Raw genomic sequence first — 21828 nt, 5'->3', positions numbered from 1 at the left:
AGCAGACAAACAAGAAGCTCAACACGGTAAGTTCTCATAGACATACACGAAGAGTTTGTGGAAGTCCAAAGTTACTGCCCCTACTGAAAACATGAAAAGACCACAATCATTACTATAGACCACATACCAATTTTATTCATAGCATGCTTTGATCATGACTAGAGACTTCCTATATCAAATACACAATCATAAACATGGTTTACATCATAGTGAAACTAAAAAAGACCTACATTTCTGTCATGCCTACAATAGAGATTAGCACAAGTCTAGCATTTAAACTGATGACCAAATAACACCCCCAACATATTCTACTGTTTTAGCTAATATTGTAAAAAAAAATACACTGAAAAATTCATCAAAAAAAAAAAAAGGAGTTGGAAATGACCTCTAATCTTGTTCAAGTGAATACATGTTTAGTGACTTAAATTGCAGAAGACCCAATTCTAAAACTTCCATTCAATAAAACTGATAACTCCTAAAATGTGCTAGACACCACATGGAAAGTTGGAGAGAGGATGATGTGCAAAAGCAGATATCCTTGCTTTAGGATTTACAGTCTAGAGGGCAGAAAGATATTGTTTTATGAAATTACATACATCAGGGGTACTTGAGTGGCTCAGCTAGTTAAGTGTCTGCCTTCAGCTCAGGTCACTAGCCCCACGTCGGGCCCCTTGATCAGCGAGGAGTCTGCTTCTCCCTCTCCTTCTGTCCCTCCACCTGCTTGTGCCCTCACTCGCTCTCTCTCTCAAATAAATACAATCTTTAAAAAATAAAAAATAAATAAAAATTTAAAAATTATATACATTATGCCAGGGAAATCTGAGTGGGACAGAGGGTGACAAATACCCTTCTGAGCTCTATTGTATTTGGGAAAAAGTGAACATTACATAAATATTACCAAAAATAAAATTAGTAAAACTGCAGTTTCTAACTACCTTGGCAAATTGATCCAAATAGTCAAAAAACACAACTAATTAAAAGTGGGAGTCATGGAGCACCTGGGTGGCTCAGTTGGTTAAACGACCAACTCGATTTCAGGTTAGGTCATGATCTCAGGGTCGTGGGATGGAGCCCCATGTTGGGCTCTGCACTCAATGTGGAGTCTGTCTGTCCCTCGCCCTCTGCCCCCCCCCCCCACCAGAGCATGCATGTGCTCACTCGCTCCTTCTCTCTCAAATAAAATTTTTTTTAAAAAAGTAGGAGTCATGAGGAGCACCTGGCTAGCTCAGTCAGTAGAGCAAGGGACTCTTGATCTTGGGGTTGTGAGCTAGAGCCCCACAATGGGTGTAGAGATTACTAAAAAATAAAATAAAATAAAATAAAAATTAAGAAAAATTTAAATCTTTAACAAAAAAAGTGGGAATCACAATTTGCCTTTAGCCTTATTACATACTAATGAGATGAAAATATGCCAGTTTAAATAGTCTTGCAGTTTCACTGTCAATTTTTGCAAAGAAAATATATGTACACAAATCTATATAGACTTAGAAAAACCTATCTAGACAACCTTTAGATTGTAATGCAATGTAACAATCTACCACAGGAAAAAATGTCTTGGTGTGTCAGGAATTATATAATGACACCATAAAATACCATTGGAATTTACAGAAAAATGGAAAAGGTAACTATTCAGTCTTTTGATCAACTAAAAAATATCTGAATATTCAACTGAACTGTAATTTGTAATTTAAGAAAGCTGCATTGGGAGGTACAGGCTTCTGGTCATGGAATGAGTAAGTCATGGGGATGAAACGTGCAGCCTAGGAAATATAGTCAATGGTATAGTAATAGGGTTGTACGGTGACAGATGGTAGCTACACTTTGTAGTGAAGACAGCACACAGAGAAGTCCCATCAGTACTGTTGTATACCGGAAATTAATTTAACATTATGTATCAACTACAGTTTTAAAAAGCTACATTAACAGGTGCCTGGGTGTCTCAGTCAGCTAAACATCTGACTCGATTTCATCTCCAGTCATGATCTCAGGGCTGTGAGATGGAGCCCCTCCCACAGGACTCTGTGCTCACCAGGACTCTGGAGATTCTATCCCTCTTCCTCTGACCCTCCCCTGGCTCGCACTCAGGTGCACTCATGCGTGCTCTCTCTCTCTCCCCCTTCCCAAAATAAATAAATAAATCTTTACAAAAAATAAAATTAAAAGCTACATTAAATCTACAGTATGAGTATTCAAAAGAATATTTAAGGAACAATAACTGCCCTGATAGAGTTAACCAATAAAAGCAGATTTCAACACTGAACTTTTTTTTTTTACCTTCTAGAGAAATACCCTCTCCAATTTTCCACCACATCCCTACTGTCTTTATTATGAGTGGGATGAACAACAAAGAAACCCAGTACAGGCCATCAGCCATTTTACTGAGAATAATTTTATAAAAACTTTAGAAATGGGAATTATAAAGACTTTCAAAATTATATCTTCAAAAGGCTATTTGTAGTCTTAGGATTTCCTTTCCTAAGTGAATCCTCTATTGGCTTTGGGCAACATGTGTACAGGGACTGTTTTCTTGTTCTCTTTTACATTGCCAAAGACAGAACTTAGAAAGTGTGCAACAAATGTGTTGGACGGAGTCAAATCAAGAGAGTGACAAAATCTTGTATACTACATATCACAGTGGCTAAGTACCTTTAGTATTTCAAAATTATCACAACTACACTTATATATAAACTTAGAAGCATATTTGCAGGATTTGCCATTTAAAGCTCATGTAAAATTGCAATCTATAGATTGTAAGAAAAAGCCACAGCCATATGACTTTTTTTTAAGGATACAGAAATTTACTGAATACACTGCAAGAGAGCAGCAAGCAGGACAGAAGAGGAGAGGCTTCTGCAACCGTATGACATCTTAAGTTTTTTTGCCTTAAAGTGAAAGTCTTAAAATGATTTCATCCTCAGTGTAAATGTTACTAAATAGCCTAGAATAAAATGTAGTTTACATAATCTGTTACTACAAATATGAGAAAGAACAATTCATTCAACTTAACACCATTACAGTCCTTACGCTTATTCTTGCTTCTGCCTACATACCTGCCTACTCATAGACACTTTTATAAAAGTCTTTTAGAGCCTTCTTTGTAAAGAAAACACTAGTCCTCTCTAAAAACAATGTAAATTAGGTATTTTAGTCACTGGCTATTTTCCCGAACTTCACAAAAATCTTAGATTATGATGGGCAACTTAAGTACATTAGTTTTATTCTACTAGTTTTGTTTCGATGAGCCAAACATTTATTGGTAAATCAGTAACTTGGCAAGATACTGGCAAATAATCCTCCTTTCTCTAAAATAACAATTATAGTTCAGTTTAGCAAATCGCAATGTAGGACAAGTTAAAGAATCCTAGAAGACGCATAAAACTAACTCTCGCGCCAAGTGACAAAGTGAAGTGCCACATGTACACTCTCGACGGAGGTTCAGAGCTGTATCCAACCACTTTTGCAAGTGAGTAAAGACCTCTGGAAATCAAACAGGAGATCGTCCCCTATTATTTGGTTCTTCCAAAGCCGAGAAACTTAACAGGTGGCCTAAGTACAATTCGCGAAAGGTTCTGGGAGACAAGAGCAAGCCTTAAAGACGACTGCCAAAAGCACAATCATTCATCTCAACAAATTTTGACTGGGTACGCCCCCCACCCTCACCCCCACCCCACCCCCGCAGGCCCTGTGGAACTGAAATCAATCAGTCCCCGAGCTCTGCTTTCTGGAACACAGGGTGAAGTGGCAAGGAGGGGGAAAGCATATTAACAGGCACAATGAGTCTTGCATGCGAGTACTGAGGTCTGCACCGAATCTGTATCTTTCACCCATGTATACCCAGAGTGTTACATTCAACAAGCGCTCATTAATTGTTCACTGAGCGCATGAATAAATAAATATGAAACACTTAAGACGAGCCCGGGGCTGCGGCTGCATATTCGCGGCAGTCTCGCTGGCCCGGGCGCCCACCACCACTCGTTCATCAGCCCGGCCGGGAGGTCACCCTCTCCTGTCGCCAGAGGCAGCGGCACTAACCAAAGGTCAGCTGGAGCCCGGGCCCAGGCCGCGCCAGCCACCCGCCCCTGGCAGTACTTACCGTTGGTGTAGAGAGACCCCGAAGCCGAGGCGGCCCCGTTCTGGGCCTGGAGGCCGGCTGGGGCGCGGCCGGAGGCCGGTATCCCCGGCTGGGACATGACGACGGTGCGCGTCGGGGTTGGAAGGGGATGGTCGGGGTCTGCGACAGCGCCAAACGAAGAGCTGAAAGACGACTGCTGGAAACGGAGGGAAGGAACCACCGACTCAGGACTGAGGCGAGGAGGAGAGAGGGCAGCGCATCATGCCCTAGGCATGGCGCGGCATTCTTCCCAGCCCGCGAGCGGCCACGGCTTGGCCTGGGAGGTGAGGCTTGGGAGTCGGACCCGTGGGGCCGAGAACGCCGGGCTGGAAGGCGGTAGCCCAGCGAAAGAGAAGGAAAGACGCCCCGGCCGGAAGTGCCTGTCAGCCGCTGGCCGCGCAGGCGCAATCGGGACACGTGGCACTTCCGGCTCCGGGCTCGCCGCCGCTGCCGCGGTCGGTACGCTCTCTTCTCCCCTCGGGGCTGCCCAAAGGCCACCTGACAGCTCCGGGTGTTCCAGCCCGAAGGACCGTGCTAGACCTCGCCTGCCACGTCACTGAGTCTCACCGTCGGCCGGAAGTGGCGTGTGTCACTGCTACGGAAATCCCCGTCGTAGTGAACGTCATCTCGCGGGCAGGGCCAGAATCTGAGGGCAGGCAGGGCTTCAGTAGCCACTTTCGAGGGGTGGGACTGACAGTTCCTACCCTGGCGTTTGTGAAGATTACCTGATACAACAGACGTCATCGTCCTCTATTGAGACTATACCTCTGATAGCTGAACTGATGACTATTCATCGCAGTATTTCATTTCACATTTCATCATCATATTCCAGGTGTAAATTGTAAGGGAGTTTTTTTTTAAGGGAGTAATTATGTACATGTGTTAAAAGTGTAATCAAATCGAGGAAGCCTTTTTTTTTTTTTGACCTGACGACTCACAACTAATTTTAATTTTGAAACGCGCTGATTCATAACATAGTCACGCGAAAGTTCACTAACATCACATTGAACAGCAGGTTTAAATGGCAGTTTTAGTTCCTCTTCTAGGAGTTTACAGTAAGGTAAAACATTCAAACTTCCTTTCTGGGCAAGTCGACTTTTTTCTTTTTTCCCCAAGTAGACTTTTTTTTTTTTTTTTTTTTTTTAGTTCTGAGGCCAAGGGGAGGTAGAAACCGGAGTGATAGGATAATACAATTAATTGATGATCTCCTTAACCATTGTAGCTACCTTCATTCTACCTAGGTTTTTCCTGCCCTGAGCTGATGACAAAGCTCTTCTTTAACTACAGATTTGTTCTGTTGATTAAAATGTCATGCCAGGGGCGCCTGGGTGGCTCAGTCGGTTAAGCAGCTGCCTTCAGCTCAGGTCATGATTTCGTGGTCCTGGTATCGAGCCTGCATTGGGGGGAAGTCTACTTCTCCTTCTCCACCTGCCCCTCCTCCCTACTTGCGTTTTTCTCGCTCTCTCTCAAATAAACAAATCTTTAAAAAAAAAAAAAGAAATGTCATGCCAAGTATTTTGCAACCAGTGAGGGTGAAGTAGATATTACTTAATTCATTGAATATCAAATGCCTGCTATGAAATTTTGTATTTATATTGTACAATGTTATATTACATAATCATTAGAGTAAGAGTTAAACCACTGTGTCAGACCTAAAAAGGAAACAGTAAGCATTCAAATAACTAAGGGTTAAATTTTATCCTAACTCTATTTTTATCATTTGCCTCAGAACCTTACTAAGAACATATTTGCCCTGTATGGAGTTAAGCAATTAAACTCCTTTGCACAAGATACAAGTACAAAGGTTTCTTTAGGATGAAGATGATACTTTTAGTCAAACTGTTTCCCTATAACAAAATCCCAAATCATATATCCCAAGAACACTTAAAAATATAAGAAACACAAGCCTCTCAATGTTTTAAAAAGAAAACAGACCTCAGAGAGAAACTGTACCTTCCTGAGGTCAGACAAAATCACTGTCACTCTTCAAAGGGCCAAATGCTTAGACCTGGTCTCAAATATGCAGTAGTTTAATTTTTTTCTTTTTCTTTTTCTTTTTTTTAAATGCAACTCTTTAATTGGTTTATTGACCTTGGCACAGGAGTTTGATTTGGTTAAATCAAGCTTTCTTTGGACTTTGTTCTGTTTAAGCAGTATCTGTGTGTTGAGGGGGGCTAATAAGATTAGCCATTTTAAAACATAAATCATGGTTGGTTAAATAAGGTTAAATAAACATAATATCTAGTTAGTAAATACTGCTTTTTCTAAAATCCCCCCACCATCGTGTTATTATTCCCCAAAAAACTATGGTTAACTCTTTTCAGATGTTTTTTACATTTCCAACATAGTTTTAAAATATTGAGGAGAGGGATCCCTGGGTGGCTCAGTCAGTTAAGTGTCTGATTTCGGCTCAGGTCGTGATCCCAGGGTCCCAGGGCATTGCAATTGAGTCCAGCACGGGGCTCCCTGCTCAGTGGGAAGTCTGCTTCTCCTCTGCCCCTCTCCGCCCCCCCTTCATGCACACACACGCGCACTCTTTCTCTCTCAAACAAATAAATAGAATCTTAAAAAAATATTGAGGAGAAAAACAGCGTTTGTCATCTACCCACCCTCAGGGACAATAGGAAGTTAAGTTTAAGGAATTGAGGTGAGACAGCATAGTTAAAAAGGTAATTTCCTTTTTAAGTGTCATCCACACGTTGTCAAATCCTTCTCTGACTTCTTAAAGTGTGACTACATGAATATCAAGGAAAAATTATTAATGCTATTAACAGTTGTTAAGGGTATTGATTTTTTTTTTAGTTAACTGCCTGTATCCATCCTATAGTACCATATGCTTTTCGAAACTGATGTCAATAATACAATCTACCTTTTATCCTTGTTTTCCAGAACAACAGGACCCTTCTGCCACAGATACACCCTTCATCTGTGTATATATCAGATTTTCTGCACATTATTTTCAAAGCCTTCAACCCTATTTAAGATGATAAACAAACAAAAAAATAACTGACACTCCAGAGCCTCAGCAAGGAGACAGCACTATACAAAAAACATTCCATTGAAGTTGATTATTTTATTTTAGACCCAAAGAGGTAGACAGGCATTCCTTTTTTTTTTTTTAATGATTTTTTATTATATTATGTTAGTCACCATACAGTCCATCCCCGGTTTCCGATGCAAGGCTCCATGATTCATTAGTTGTGTATAACACCCAGTGCACCATGCAATACGTGCCCTCCTTACTACCCATCACCGGTCTATCCCATTCCCCCACCCCCCTCCCCTCTGAAGTCCTCAGTTTGTTTCTCATAGTCCATAGTCTCTCATGTTTCATTCCCCCTTCTGATTACCCCCCCTTTCTTTATCCCTTTCTTCCCCTACTGATCATCCTAGTTCTTAGACAGGCATTCCTAATAAAATTTGCTGACATGCAGAAGTGGACTCAGGCTCACACACTAGGGCCCCTTTGCCTGCCTACTCATCACTGCTGAATTGTCAGCTGATAAACAGGAACAATTCTGTTTACTTTTCAGAATAGGGGGAATTATTTTAGGTCCTTCGATTATTTAAAAATGTGTTCTATTTAAAAACAAACCAAAAAATGGTTTCAATTACAAACAACAGGTTTGTTCTGAAACTCTTGTGACTCCGTTTTAAGAACAGTTCCTTTGGCCTCATTTGCCTTTGGCAGGACATCTGTGTCTAAAGTCAGTAGCTCCAAAGCTACATCACAAGAGCACTCATCTCACACCAAGCCTGCAAATCCCATCTTTCACACTCTCTCTCACTCACTACACTGCACTAACACTTGCTATTTCTCTAGCTACCCAACCACAAGCCTGCCTTTTACACTTGTTTCGATTCCCTCTAATGCTCTTCCCCAAAATACATGTGACTCAATCTCTCACCCCTTCAGCCTTTATTCATGTTAACTTATTGTTGACTCCTTCTCTGCACACCCCATACAATAGCACACCCTCCCTTCTCACTCTAACCCTCTTATCTTATTTTTTTTTTCATGGCACTTATCATCATTGTTAAATACTTGGGGCTATGTTTACCTTTCTTCAGTGGAATAAAATTCTATACACATCCTGCCCACTCTAAGGTAATTTTTTTGATTTCATATATGTCTTATTGTTTAGACCATCAGAGAGTAGAGACCAAGGATGTGTCCTTTTCACATCTGTATTCTCAGCACTTGACTTGGGGCCTCACCTTTAACAGGTGTTCGTTAAATGTTTTTGAATGAATGAATTTAAAGTGTCATCTTTTCCCATCTTCTATTTTGCCCCTCATCAATTCACTACTACAAGTTCATATTTCAAGTATAGCCTAAACCACATGACTAGCACTTGTTTGTAAATTATGTCATCTTTAATTCTTTTAGGTTCTTTTTTTTTTTAAGATTTTATTTATTTATTTGACAGAGAGAGAGACAGCCAGCAAGAGAGGGAACACAAGCAGGGGAAGTGGGAGAGGAAGAAGCAGGCTCCCAGTGGAGGAGCCCGATGCGGGGCTCAATCCCAGGACCCTGGGATCATGCCCTGAGCCGAAGGCAGACACTTAATGACTGAGCCACCCAGGCACCCCTAATTCTTTTAGGTTCTTAACTATTATGCTACATTGTGTCCCATCTGATACAGACCTAATAGTGTAACTGGTCAGGCCCCATCTGCCTGGAGTATCAGAGTATCAGAGATCTGAGATGGAACTTCCCCTCAAAAACCCATCTTTTTCATCAGACTCTCTGCTGAATGACCTCACCACCTCCTTCATTTGTTGATTAATTAATTTATTTAACAAATATTAAGTGGCTTCCATATGCCAGGTACTTGCTAAACACCAAGCAAAAACAGAACAGGACAGACAAGTTCTCTTCCTACTGTGCATTTTACAGTGGAGGAAACAGAAAAGAAAAATGTACATAAATATATTTTTTTAAGTTTAAAATTTGGTCAGTGCTATTGAAGTATTGGTACTAAGACAGAGTAGGAGCCTGATCTGGTTAGGATGGTCAGGACAAGAGGTGACATTTAAGGTGTGATCCAAAGTATGAGAAAGCTAGTTATACAAAGAGAGAAAATGGGAAGAAGCAGGGCTCTGGCCAAACGGAACAGCACCTACAAAATGCAGAGGCAGGAATGAGCTTGCTGTGGTGAACAAGGCAGAAAGCAAGAGGTAAGATAGGAGAAGTAGAGGGGGCTGGAGCAATAAGAGTGTTGTAAGGGATTGTAAGGAGTTTATAGGCCATGGGAAGCAGTTGAAGAATTGTAAAGAGGGGAGTAATTTGATCCAATTCATGCTTTAAGATGAATGCATTTTTAAAAATGTGGGTGGGCACCTGGGTGGCTCAGTTGGTTAAGCGTCTGCCTTCAGCTCAGGTCATGATCCCAGGGTCCCGGGATCGAGTACCACATCAGGCTCTCTGCTCAGTGGGGTGTCTGCTTCTCCCTCCCTCTTGCTATCTCTCTCTCTCTCTCATTCATTCTTTCTCTCTCAAATAAATAAAATCTTTAAAGAAAATTAAAAATTAAAAAATCTGGAGTGCCTGGCTGGATCAGTGGGTGGAGGATGCAACTCTTGATCTTGGGGTCGTGACTTTGAGCCCCATGTTGGGCCTAAAGCTTACTTAAAAAAAATCCAACATCTGTGATGATAATTGATTGCAGGGAGAAGAATGGAATTCTTGCAGTAAACCAGGCCAGAGATGCCAGTAATCTGCAGTGAGGTTATTATAGTGGAAATAGAAGTAATCCAAGTTAAAATTTTGGACTTTGATATCTCCTTTATTTTTGCTACTAACATGCCATCAATCATGACATCTTATAGGTTCCAATGTTTACAGCTTCTCACATACCACTCCGTATTTCTCTGTTCGCACTGACCCAACCCAGGCCTATGTTACCACTCACCTGCATGATTGGAGGAGCCTCATTCCTGATCTGGGTTTTCAGTCAAGCTGTTCCAATACAACCCACACACTGCTGCCAGCAAACTTCCAACAACAACACTGAACATGATCCTGCTGTACTAGAAACCCTCAAAAGGCTCCATAGTTTGGGAGCCAAGGTCCCCAAGAGTCCAGCCCAAATCTACCCAATCAAGTCATAATACTTGCCTGGTGCTTTTCCCATCTCTGTCCCTTTCTGTAGGTTATTCTCTCTTATGTCATCCCTTCTGGATATTAATCCCCATTTTACCTACATAGGAACTCTAAGTGGCTAGTGATGTTAGAAGCATAGGTCTGTGGCTAGAGGTTGTGCTCTTATCTATTATATTCAATTAAAAATGCATCCATTAAAATTCAGAATTTAGAATACTTAATTACATGGTAAAGTACCTGTAATAAATGTTTTGAATTTTAAATGTTTTTTCTTTTTTAAAGATTTTATTTATTTATTTGACAGAGATAGAGACAGCCAGCGAGAGAGGGAACACAAGCAGGGGGAGTGGGAGAGGAAGAAGCAGGCTCCTAACGGAGGAGCCTGATGTGGGGCTCGATCCCACAACGCCGGGATCACGCCCCGAGCCAAAGGCAGATGCTTAACGACTGAGCCACCCAGGCGCCCCCTAAATTTTAAATGTTTTATAAAACCATGTATGGTATGATTAAAATCTAATAAAAGTGGTTTTATCTGTGAGGTGAGATTGGGGGTGATTTTTGTTTGCATGAGGTATTTTTCTGGATTTTCCAAAACTTTTTACAATTAATATGTATTACTTTTATGACAAAAGAATGGGGGGGGGAAATATGCTATGTAGCCTTTAAGACTCTCCTCAAACACTAGCATCACCAGCCTCTTCACTCCCTCACCACCACCACCACCATTTCGTACATTATTATCCTCTCTCCCCCTACCTTCTTTGAGAGTTATGTGTGACTTAACACATTTCCCTGCCACACTGAAAGCTCCTTGAGTAAAGACACTATGTCTTGCTTATTGTCACAACCCCCCATTCCTAGCCATTTTACAATTTGTTGAAACCGGGAGTTTAGATTTTTTAGGGCTAACTAAAATGCCAGCAATATCAGGAAAGAAAGTCTATCCAGGATAAGAGCTATAATTTTGAGGAGTCCAGTGAAGTGACTTTGACTACTTAAAAGCGTTTGTTAAACCGGTTAACCTTAGGGGCACCGGGGTGGTTCAGTGGGTTGAGCATCAAACTGTTGATTTCTGCTCGGGTCTTGATTTCAGGGTCATGGGATGGAGCCCCATGTTGGGCTCCACTCTGAGTGTGGAGCCTGCTTGGAATTCTCTCTCTCCTTTTCCCTTTTCCCCTCCCTGCTTGCATGCTCTTTCTACAATTAAAAAAAAATTGTTAACCTTAAAAATAAAACTGTCGGGTATCTTACTAGGGAAAAAAAAAAGTTTATTCTGAAATAGCAGAGAATTGCATTTCCAGACACACAAACTAGGGCTCTGCAAGTCTGGAGAGCAAAGGAGAGGACCTTGCTTTATAAAGGAATGGCTAAATTGAGAGGCCTTTGTTATAAACAAAACATCCATTGGAATAAACTGGGAGCTCTAAGTGTAGTGGCTTTTCATTGGCTGAGTGGTGACAGTCTCTCATTGGCTGGGCTGTTGCTGGACAAAGAAATTCTTTCCTCCTGCTACGGTAGTAAAATATAGTCTTTTTCCTATGGGGAATGCAAGGTAAGTCTCTTCCTGTTGGGGTCTGCAATGGAGGAAGAGTGGTGGGGTATAAGAGCTCCTACTTCTGGCACCTGACTCCATTTTACTTACATATATATATATATAAAAGATTTGTTTATTTAAGTAGTCTCTATACCCAACATCAGGCTCCAACTCATGATCCCAAGACCAAGAGCCCGTCCTCCATGGACTGAGCCAGCCGGGCACTCCTCCCGACTTCCTTCCTTCCTTCCTTCCTTCCTTCCTTCCTTCCTTCCTTCCTTCCTTCCTTCCCTTCTTCCTTCCTTCCTTCTTTCTTCCCTTCCTTCCTTTTCCTTCCTTCCTTCATGATTTTATTTATCTGACAGACAGCACAAGCAGGGGGAGCAGCAGGCAGAAGGAGAGGAAGAAGCAGGCTCCCCAGGGAACAAGAAGCCCTACTCAGGCCTCAGTCTCAAACCCTGGGATCATGACCTGAGCCAAAGGCAGACACTTAACCAACTGAGCTACTCAGGTGCCCTTCCTGACTCCATTTTAAATGAGATTTCCTTTTATAAATTTTAACAAATCAAACTGGATTCAAGAGTAGGTAAGTGGGAAGGAGAGTAGAGGGGAACTCAGACTGGAAAAACAAGTTCCTCTAACTCAGATCAATGGACTCTAGGGAAATTCTTCAATCCCTCCAGGACAAAAAATGTACCTAGGAGGGGTGCCTGGGTGGCTCAATCAGTTAAGCATCTGCCTTCGGCGCAGATCAGGATCCCGGGGTCCTGGGATCGAGCCCCACATTGGGGTCCCTGCTTGTGCTCTCTTGCTGTCTCTCTGCCAGATAAATCTTCAAAAAAATGTACCTAGGAGTCTTTCATTTATGAATGGATCACTTGCTCATACGTATTGAGCACCTATCGTATGCCAAGCACTGAAAACAGGATCAAGAGAGGAAAAGGCAGATATAATTCCTGACCTCAGGAAGCTTACAGAATGTCTGTTGGGGGAGACTCTACACAAATAATCACATACTTACTTGGACAATCATAAGGTAACTTGAATGATAATAGGCTAATTGTACCGTTGCTGGAAAAACCAAGTCTGGGAGGGAGGTTTGTTGTTGGTTTTTTTGAAAGAAAGAAAAGAAGAGAAGAGAAGAGAAGAGAAGAGAAAAGAAAAGAAAGAATTTATTTAGGAAGCCTAGAGGGGAAGAGGGAGGGAGAGAATCTCAAGCAGACTCCCCACTAAGCATGGAACCCTAAGTGGGGCTGGATCGCAAGACCCTGAGATTATGACCTGAGCCGAAATCAAGAGTGGGAAGCTTAACGGACTGACCACCCATGCACTCCTGGGACGAGGTTTTGATGAGCGACGTCTATCTGCTGAGACCTGAAGAGTATATATGGCGTAAGAAGGTGGAGAGGAGAGGTTTAGAAAATTTGTTCTGGCAGAAGAAATGGCAAATGTGAAGCGAAGACACATGGGCTAAGGCATTTCCTGAGGGTGCAGCAGAAAGGAGGAGATCCAGCAGAGCAAGTTACAGGGTTTTTTTGTATTGAAAACCCATTCGTTAACCCCCAAACAGCTCCTCCTTCTGTCCCTATGACCTAGAAACCTGGCTTGAGAGCAATCTTGAGAGCATCGTACTTACATTAAACACATTTAAGGAAGGTAACGTTAATCCATTAGCAAAGAATAGTAGACTCAAGACAGTCTTGTTTAAAGCTCAAAACCTAGCATCCAACCCATCATCTGGCGCATAATTACGTTTTGTAAGTTACTCGTGAATTCAAGAAACAGGTGTACTTTAAAAATACATATTTTTTTTAAATGTATTTTTAAAAACGTTTGTCACGGATAGTTTTCCCAAGCTACAGACCCGCGTTTCCTTCTCTGCCTAGGCCCTCGGGGCCCTGAAGACCTTTCGGGCGGACGGGAGCCCAGGTTGCGGGAAGGCTGGCTCCAGCCAGCAGGCGCGCTCGGTCTGGGGATTGGCGGCGGAACCGCGAGGAGGCGGAACTTTCGGCTTGTGGAACTGTGGCCCTGCGGACCATCGGGAGGGAAGCACCCCCCGGCCCGGAAGGAGCTGCGGGGAGCTGGGACCTCGGCAGCCATCGCGCTTTGCAGTTCGAAGTAGAAGGGTGTAGGGCGGACGCCAGGTGAGGAATTGCGATCTCTCCTTTTGCAGGTGAGTGGCGACCTCTTCTCCCGGTAGAACCGGCAGGCGGCAGCTGTGGATCCCAGGGAAGGTGCACTTTTCGGGCCTGGGCCCACAGGGTCCCTTGATTGTGGCCAGGCGAGAAAGGGGACCCTGTTTTCCTCTCCGGAGTCAGGCGGCACTAAGGAGAACGCGTTCTTGTCCTGCTCTGTGGTCGCTCTTAGAGTCCTCTAGATAGTACACCTGCTGCTGTCAAACGGTGTCATTTCAGGAAAGAAAGATCTGACTATAAGCCGCAGATAAGCCCTTCCTTCCCCTGAGCCTCAGTTTCCTCACCTGGTCAGCCGAAGGCGGCGGGGATCATTGACAGCTCCAGACCCTGTGACGTGGAGTTTTCAGTTCTCCCAATTAGTGTGGCGGCAAAGTGAGCTTCCTTACTAGTAGAAGTTAACGTTTGGCCATAGCTCAAGTCCCAGCTGAGTGGGAGAAAAGATAAACTGTTGGGGGGAAACTGTAATGATTTAGAAATTGTTCCAGGATTTTTGAACTACATAGACATTTGTTTTGACAGCAGCTGAAACTCTAACCTCATTGGCCCAAAGGACCAAACTTATTAGGAACGTAAGGTATTTGGTACGTTAGGCAAAACGAGGTGAGGGAATCCTTTTAATTTGAAAAATTAAACCTGATATTATTTGCATATTTATCGGTCAAGCTCAGTATTACCACGTATCTTACTCTGAAGAATATCGTAGGTTCTGTGTTAAAATACCAGTTAAGAGTATGAAAGAAGGGGCGCCTGGGTGGCTCAGTCCCTTAAGCGTCTGCCTTTGGCTCAGGTCATGATCTCAGGGTCCTGGAATCGAGTCCCGCGTGGGCTCCCTCTTCTTCCCCTGCCTCTCGCCGTGGCTTGTGCGGGCGCACGCTCTCTCAAATAAATAAAACGGGGCGGGGGGGGGGGGAAGAGTATGAAAGAAAAGGAGACATTTACTGACTGTCTCCTATGTGTGAGGTGATAGCCATTCGCACAACAGTGCATTAAGGAAGGTAATGGTATCACCCCTATTTTACAGATGAGGAATAAGGAAACATTTATAATTTGTTAATAATTAGTGGTGCTGACATAGCAAAGCAATGTGTATACTGTTTTGAGGATTTATATTCATTACCAAAATATTTGGAACTTTAAAAACTAATCTTATAGTTCAGTGGCATTTTCTGAGTTTGCAGAAAAGGAATGTTTTGACTTTATTTTAGAAATATTAGAGAAGCATTGTTAGTAATTACAAAGATTAGCAGTTGAAAAAAGTACATTTTAACTGTCCTTTCCTTGCACTTCAAGAAGGAATTGAGACAAAAGATTAGGCTATTAGAAATGAAAATCACTGCCACATTATTTGAACTTTATAAATCAGAATTCTGTAGTAATTATTTCTCCACCCTCTTTGAGAATACTTGGTTGATAATCATTTAAATGATTTCTCTGCAAAACATTACTAAGCAAACACCTTTAAAATCATGCGTTTGAAAAATTTCTTTTGCGGGGCACCTGGGTGGCGCAGATGGTTAAGCGTCTGCCTTCAGGTCAGGTCATGATCCCAGAGTCCTGGGATCAAGCCTGGCGTTGGGCTCCCTTATTGGTGGCAAGCCTGCTTCTCCCTCTCCCTCTGCTCTTCCCCCTGCTTATGCTCTCTCACTCTCTCTGTCAAATAAATAATAAATAAAATGTTATAAAAAAAAAAAAGAAAAATTTCTTTTGTAAGTGATGAGCCACTGAATTCTTTTCCTGAAACCAGTATGCTCCGTATGTTAACTAACTAGAATTTAAATAAAAATTTGGAGGAAAAAAAAAAGAATAAGAAAACTTTCTCTTTCTTGTGTATAACTTTTTTTTTTTTTAAGATTTTATTGTATTTATTTGAGAGGGAGTGAGAGAGAGCACAAGCAGGGGGAGGGTCAGAGGAAGAGGGAGAACCAGACTCCCCACTGAGCAGGGAGCCTGACATGGGGCTCGATCCCAAGACCCCAGCATCATGACCTGAGCCAAAGGCAGACACTCAACTGACTGAGCCACCCAGGTGCCTGTGTATAGCTTTTAGAACAATTTCAATTAAGAGTATTTTAAGGGGGCGCCTGGCTGGCTCAGTTGGTGGGGCATGCTACTCTTGATCTTGGGATCATAAGTTTAAGCCCCATGTTAGGGCTTTTTAAAAAAAGTATTTTAAGGATTGAATTTGTCACTGCTTATTATCAATTTTCATTTTCTTAATTCAGTATAGGTAAGTTAATTACTCAGACTCACAAACAACTTTACTCATAATATAGCGCTCTTTCCCCCTTCTCTAACTCATAAAAAAATCCTATTTATATTTGTCACAGATTTAACCTTTCAATTGAGTGTCACTTTTCCCCAAAGGAAACTTGAGTTTGCACTTTTTGTTGGTTACATGAACCCAAAGGTCTAATTCCATTACTATGATTGCTATGCATTCAATCATAGAATGTTTTCTTGAGTTTTGTATTTGCATCACCGTTTCAAAACTTTAAAGGCAACAGAACGAAAATCTAAGAATTTTGGGGGAGAATATTTATAAGGTCAGCACTGTCTTGAAACTTTAACATTATTACTTTCCATCCTTGGTAATGCACAGCACCTTGCTGAAATTCTGTAAAACATGGTCAAGCAGAATTTGGTCTTGTATTTCTAGTACTATTTGAATTTGAAAGAGAAGTGTGCATAATTTCTTTTTTTTTTTTTTTTTTAAGATTTTATTTATTCGACAGAGATAGACAGCCAGCGAGAGAGGGAACACAAGCAGGGGGAGTGGGAGAGGAAGAAGCAGGCTCACAGCAGAAGAGCCTGATGTGGGGCTCGATCCCAGATCGCCGGGATCACGCCTTGAGCCGAAGGCAGACGCTTAACCGCTGTGCCACCCAGGCGCCCCGAAGTGTGCATAATTTCTAAATTAGCTTACAGGTAGTTTACTGACCTTATGGAATTTATACGTTTTCATCATAAACCTGATAAAGTTGGGTAGAAAATTATGATTAGTATTTTCTAGTAAATATCTTTACCCAGAGTTGAAGGAAACTATTCTACTACCTTTTCTGGTGAAGGTCAATGACAATGTTGTTAATATTTAAAGTGAAGTCATTCATGAAAAATATTAAAAAACTTCATATTGGGGCGCCTGGGTGGCCCAGTCGGATAAGTGGCTTACTCTTGATTTCTGCTCAGGTCATGATCTCAGGGTTGTGAGATAGAGCCCTAAGTCGGGCTCAGCTCTAGGCATGGAGCTTGCTTAAGATTCTCTCTCTCTTTCTCCCTCTGCCCTTCCCTCTTTCTCTCTCCCCATCTCTCTCTAAAAAATTTTTTCATATTAAAATACTGAAAATTTTCAATATTCTTGTTAATATTGAAATTAACTTGAAAATTGACATTTAGAGTTTGTGCTTTTGAAGAGGCATCTGGTTTAGTTGGTAGAGCGTACAACTCTTGATCTCATGGTTTTGAATTCAAACTGCACGCTGGGTGTAGAGATTACTTAAAAAAAATCGTTAAAAATAAAGTTTGTGTTTTGAATTTCAGTTAATTTAGTCAGAATAAGTTAATGCCACTTTACGTTGTGTAGTATTCAAAATGTTTTCAGGTCCATTATCATAATTAATCATTCTTAAAACTCTGTGAGGCAGATAGTATTCCTATTATAGGTAGAAGAAACCGGAGCTCAGAAAGATTGGCTTTCCCAGAATGAAAGAATAGTATTTCAAAAGATGCATATTAAATCCAGATTTTTAAAATTCTAGGATAGGTACTCATTTTCACCATAGCTCTACCATCCTTTGCTTCCCAAAGTTAATATATATTGTTTCTGTAATGGTGTTATATTTGCCTTTTTAGACCATTGGCACTTTTATTATTTTTTTTAATAATAGCTTCATTGAAAGATAATTCACATACCATAAAATTTATCCTCAAAGTATACAATTCAGTATATTCACAGTGTTATGCAACCATCACCACTGTCTATTCCAGGGCATTTTCGTCACCCAAAAAGAAACCCAGTACCTATTAGCAGTCACTCCCAGTTTCCCCTTGCCTCCCTTGTCTGACAACCACTAACTTAGTCTGAGAACTTACATGTTCAGGACGTTTCATGTAAATGGAATCATTCATGGAAGTTTAATGGGAAAAGGCTTTAAGCAGTTACCTGTAATCTGAGAGGTTCGCCTCCATTCTACTCTTTTGTACTGATTTTCATGTTACTGGAGTAGATTACTTTTCTAATCTGCATAGGCACTTTTCCTGTTTGTTGTTCATGCAATAAATAAATCTGCTGACTTGTATATGTTTCCTTATTCTTGACCTTTGCTCTTCACATGTCTAATAGTGTGTTCATGGTGTTGTGTAACCTGTTCTCAGGGCTCAGGTGTCTGTTTGTGGCTAAGTAACTTTTATTCTAAAGTGGGCATTTTTATTTCTACTTTAAAATGACTAATGCTTCCTACCTGGTTTTACAGTTCTCACAAACCACAACTTTATAGAAATATAAATATCTCATTATCTTCTAAAGCAGAGTTTCCCCATATATGTTAATATATCATTTCTCTAGGGAGCAAATTTGGATCATCTTTATGCAAAAAAATCGTTTTTCCTTCAAGGCTTTACCACACTCTGTCAGTCTCATAGCTTTCACCTATTAACAATTATCTTCAGTGAGGACTTTTTTTTTTTTTTAGTAAACTCTGACCCCAGTGTGTGGGGTTCGAAATCATGACCCTGAGGTCAAGAGTCACAGACACTCCACTGACTGAACCAGCCAGGCACCCCTTCAATGAGGACTTTGTCACTTGATTCACAATCTTGTTCTTTCTAGCCTCTGCTCTTCCAGGTGATCCTGCTGTCTGCATGGACAGTATACCATACAGCGTGGCTTCCCCTTTCTTTCACTCTAGTTTCTTTTATCTGTCTGTGCCAGAGCCAGGCCTTGGAACTTGCCACCACCCAGACCTGATCCTCTTGAATTTTTGAACCCCACATTCCTCTCCAGTTTGCTGACACAGTTCTGCTCCATCTTTCACTTTTAGTATGAATATGTATACAGTTGCTTTTTGACCAGAGATTTTTCCTCTGTTCTCTTAGTTCTCTTCTGTGAGAAGCCTGCCTTTGCTCCCCAGTTTATCCCCATATACTAGCTGCCTTTATGCCTTTATTCACGCAGCCTAAACTTTTGATCATATCGCTTCAGTCTCTCACTAGTACTCTCAAATTCCTGTTCCCCTTGTCTGTTTTCAGTTGCTAATCCCTCTTCACTCCATGTTCTGTAAAGCTGATCCTCGCTGGGAGGTGAGGGTGGCAGGGAAGGGGGGAGGTTGGAAATCCATGCAGATGGGCAGTGCTGTGAATGTTTTTTAGCCCCAGCCAAGCCCTTGGCTCTTTTTAGCAGTCTTTTAATTTGATCTTTTCCCCACAGTAGCTATTCGAATCCTCACTCTGCTCCTCAGAAAATTCTCTGTACCCCTTCACTTTTGGAGTCTGATTCCTGCTACTTCCCTTGTATGTTCCCTGGCCCGCCTTCCTTCTACTCTTAGAGGACGAGATGTGCTCTCAGCCCTGGCTCCTCTTGAGACTTTGCCCCTTTTGCTTAATTCCCTCTTTCCCTTTCTCTCGTCTTTAACCTCTCTCTTTCCCTAGCTCCTTCTTACCAGAGTACTTACCCTTCCTTAAGAAAATCCCACTTCTGTCCTTCCATTTCACACTCTTTGAAAGAGGAAATCTTTCCTTACTGCCTCCAGCTATTGACCTTCTGTCCTACTTATTTTGTGCATTTTATCTCATTTGATCTTTACAACACCCTGGGAGAGTTTGCAAAAGAAACTGTAGCTTGTTCCAAGGTCACACAGTTAATGACTCCTGGAAACCTGGTTCTGCTGTGCTTTAAGTACTGGGATCTCCTGGACTTCCGCTCTGCTGTGGGCTGCTCACGCTCTCAGAGGTTGTCTCCTCACAAAGCAAGCTGTGACATCTCTGCAGTAGTACTTCATGGGGGGCTAACTTCTTTCTACTTTTGCCATCGTCTCTCCTAGGTTTTTTTGTTTTTTTTTTTTTAAGATTTTATTTATTTGAGAGAGTGAACAAGAGACTTTTCACACAAGCGGGTGAAAGGGCTGAAGGATGGGCAGAAGCAGATTCCCCTCTGAGCAGGGAGCCTGACACAGGGCTCCATCCCAGGACCGCGCGATCATGACCTGAGCCACAAGCAGACGCTTAACTGACTGAGCCACCCAGGTGCCCCTCTTCTATCCTTGCTGGGTTTTGTTGGTTCTTCCAATCTGTTCCTTAAAGACCATCTCAAGTGAAAACTCTTTTCTTCCATAGCATTTGGCTGGTGCTTGAGGCAGGAGGCCTTTAGGAGAATTGGTGGGACAAATTCATTTGTTGGTTGGGAAGAAGAATGGGCAGAGGTTTTAAGGTGGTAAGGTATAGGTCACTGGCAGTGAAGGGCAACTGGTTTACTTTGACACAGGAAAGCTACAAGTAGAGAAGATTTAAGCTTGTAAAGGTAACCAAAAATAGTGGAAATTCTGGAATACTGGACGAGGAGTTTGAATCATTTCTCAGCTCATAGACCTCCAGGTATAGGGTGGCCATATAATTTCACACCTAATCAGGATGCTGTTGAGAGTGAAAGGAAGAACTATTAATAATCGTACTGAGATAACTTTGCTGAGACTGTCCCCAGCAAACTGGGAGTTAACAGTCACCCTGATCATGCAACAGGTCAAGTCTAAGACGACATTTTGATGAAGCCACTCTGGAGGATGTGTACAGACTTGTACAAACAAAATTTGAGGTTAAGATGATAGTTTGGGAATGTGATTTAAGGTTCTTCACTAACTGGTTCCTGTAGGAATCAAAGAAAGCTTGAGACTGCAGAAATTGCTAGAGCTGGGGAATAACTAACTAGATGTGGGATATGAGGGAGAAGGAGGAATTATATGTCAGAGTCATAAGCTGGAGTGATTTAAAAAATGGTATGTAACCATTTAAACAAATTTAAGCCTTTAAAACTTTGTTATAAAGCCACTGCAGTATAAGAGAAAGGGAACGGGGGCACCTGGGTGGCACAGCAGTTGAGCGTCTGCCTTCGGCTCAGGGTGTGATCCCGGCGTTATGGGATCAAGCCCCACATCAGGCTCCTCCGCTATGAGCCTGCTTCTTCCTCTCCCACTCCCGCTGGTTGTGTTCCCTCTCTAGCTGGCTGTCTCTATCTCTGTTGAATAAATAAATAAAATCTTTAAAAAAAGAGAGAGAGAAAGGGAACGGACCTGGAAGTCAGGAACACCCATGTTTGGAACTTGGATGTGCCAATCCCTAATACTTGAGTTTAAGCTATTTGTAACTTCAATTTCTTCTAATGTAAAATGGGAACAGTAATTTACTTTGGGGCCCAGTCAATAGAGTATGTAACTCTTGATCTCAGGGTCCTGAGTTCAAGTCCCACATTGGGCATGGAGCCTACTTAAAAATAATAATACATTTACTTTGAAAAGTTGATGGGGCGTTTAGTGGTGACATCCACAAAGTGCCTAGTCCTGTGGGCCACATGGTAGACGAAATAAGAGCAGCTAACGCTTAATGCTTCCTCCATGCCAGAAGCTAAGTGCTTTGTGTGTAGTAATGGATTTAATCTTCAGAACCATCTCAGGTAGCTACTATTATCCCCAGTTTACAGGTAAGGAAATTGAAGTAACTTGCCTAAAGTCAGTGGTAAAGTCCTGGCTCCACAGCTCTTGTTCTTAACCTTAAGACAAATCATAATGCTCATAGGGGTAGCTGCTATTTCTGGTTAGCTTTGCTTTATTAAATTGAAAGACTGATTCGGTATGGTTTCTTACGTCCCTATGTTATAGGTAGCAAGCATGAAGACCAA

General features: G+C 41.9%; 2 protein-coding genes across 3 annotated transcripts in view; one reads left to right on the top strand and one right to left on the bottom strand.

Annotated features, from left to right (window-relative positions):
- The window catches only part of SEC24A (SEC24 homolog A, COPII coat complex component), a 61650-nt gene extending 56979 nt beyond the window's left edge, over positions 1-4671 (bottom strand). The window contains exon 1 of the mRNA XM_026508012.4: positions 4094-4671. Within this exon, the coding sequence (XP_026363797.1) occupies positions 4094-4190 (97 nt within the window). The 5' untranslated portion in view covers positions 4191-4671. The remainder of the gene's footprint in view (positions 1-4093) is intronic.
- Positions 4672-13783: 9112 nt separating this feature from the next.
- SAR1B (secretion associated Ras related GTPase 1B) overlaps positions 13784-21828 on the top strand; it is a 29593-nt gene continuing 21548 nt past the window's right edge. The window contains exon 1 of one of the 2 annotated variants that reach the window (XM_026508010.3): positions 13784-13924. The gene's annotated coding sequence lies outside the window, so the exon portion shown is untranslated. The remainder of the gene's footprint in view (positions 13925-21828) is intronic. The other variant, XM_026508011.3, reaches the window with a different exon arrangement.

This window comes from Ursus arctos, unplaced genomic scaffold, assembly GCF_023065955.2.
Source record: "Ursus arctos isolate Adak ecotype North America unplaced genomic scaffold, UrsArc2.0 scaffold_5, whole genome shotgun sequence".
Taxonomy (NCBI): Eukaryota; Metazoa; Chordata; class Mammalia; order Carnivora; family Ursidae; genus Ursus; species Ursus arctos.
The sequence above is the reverse complement of the archived record's forward strand: the minus strand, read 5'-3'. Positions and strand labels throughout refer to the sequence as shown.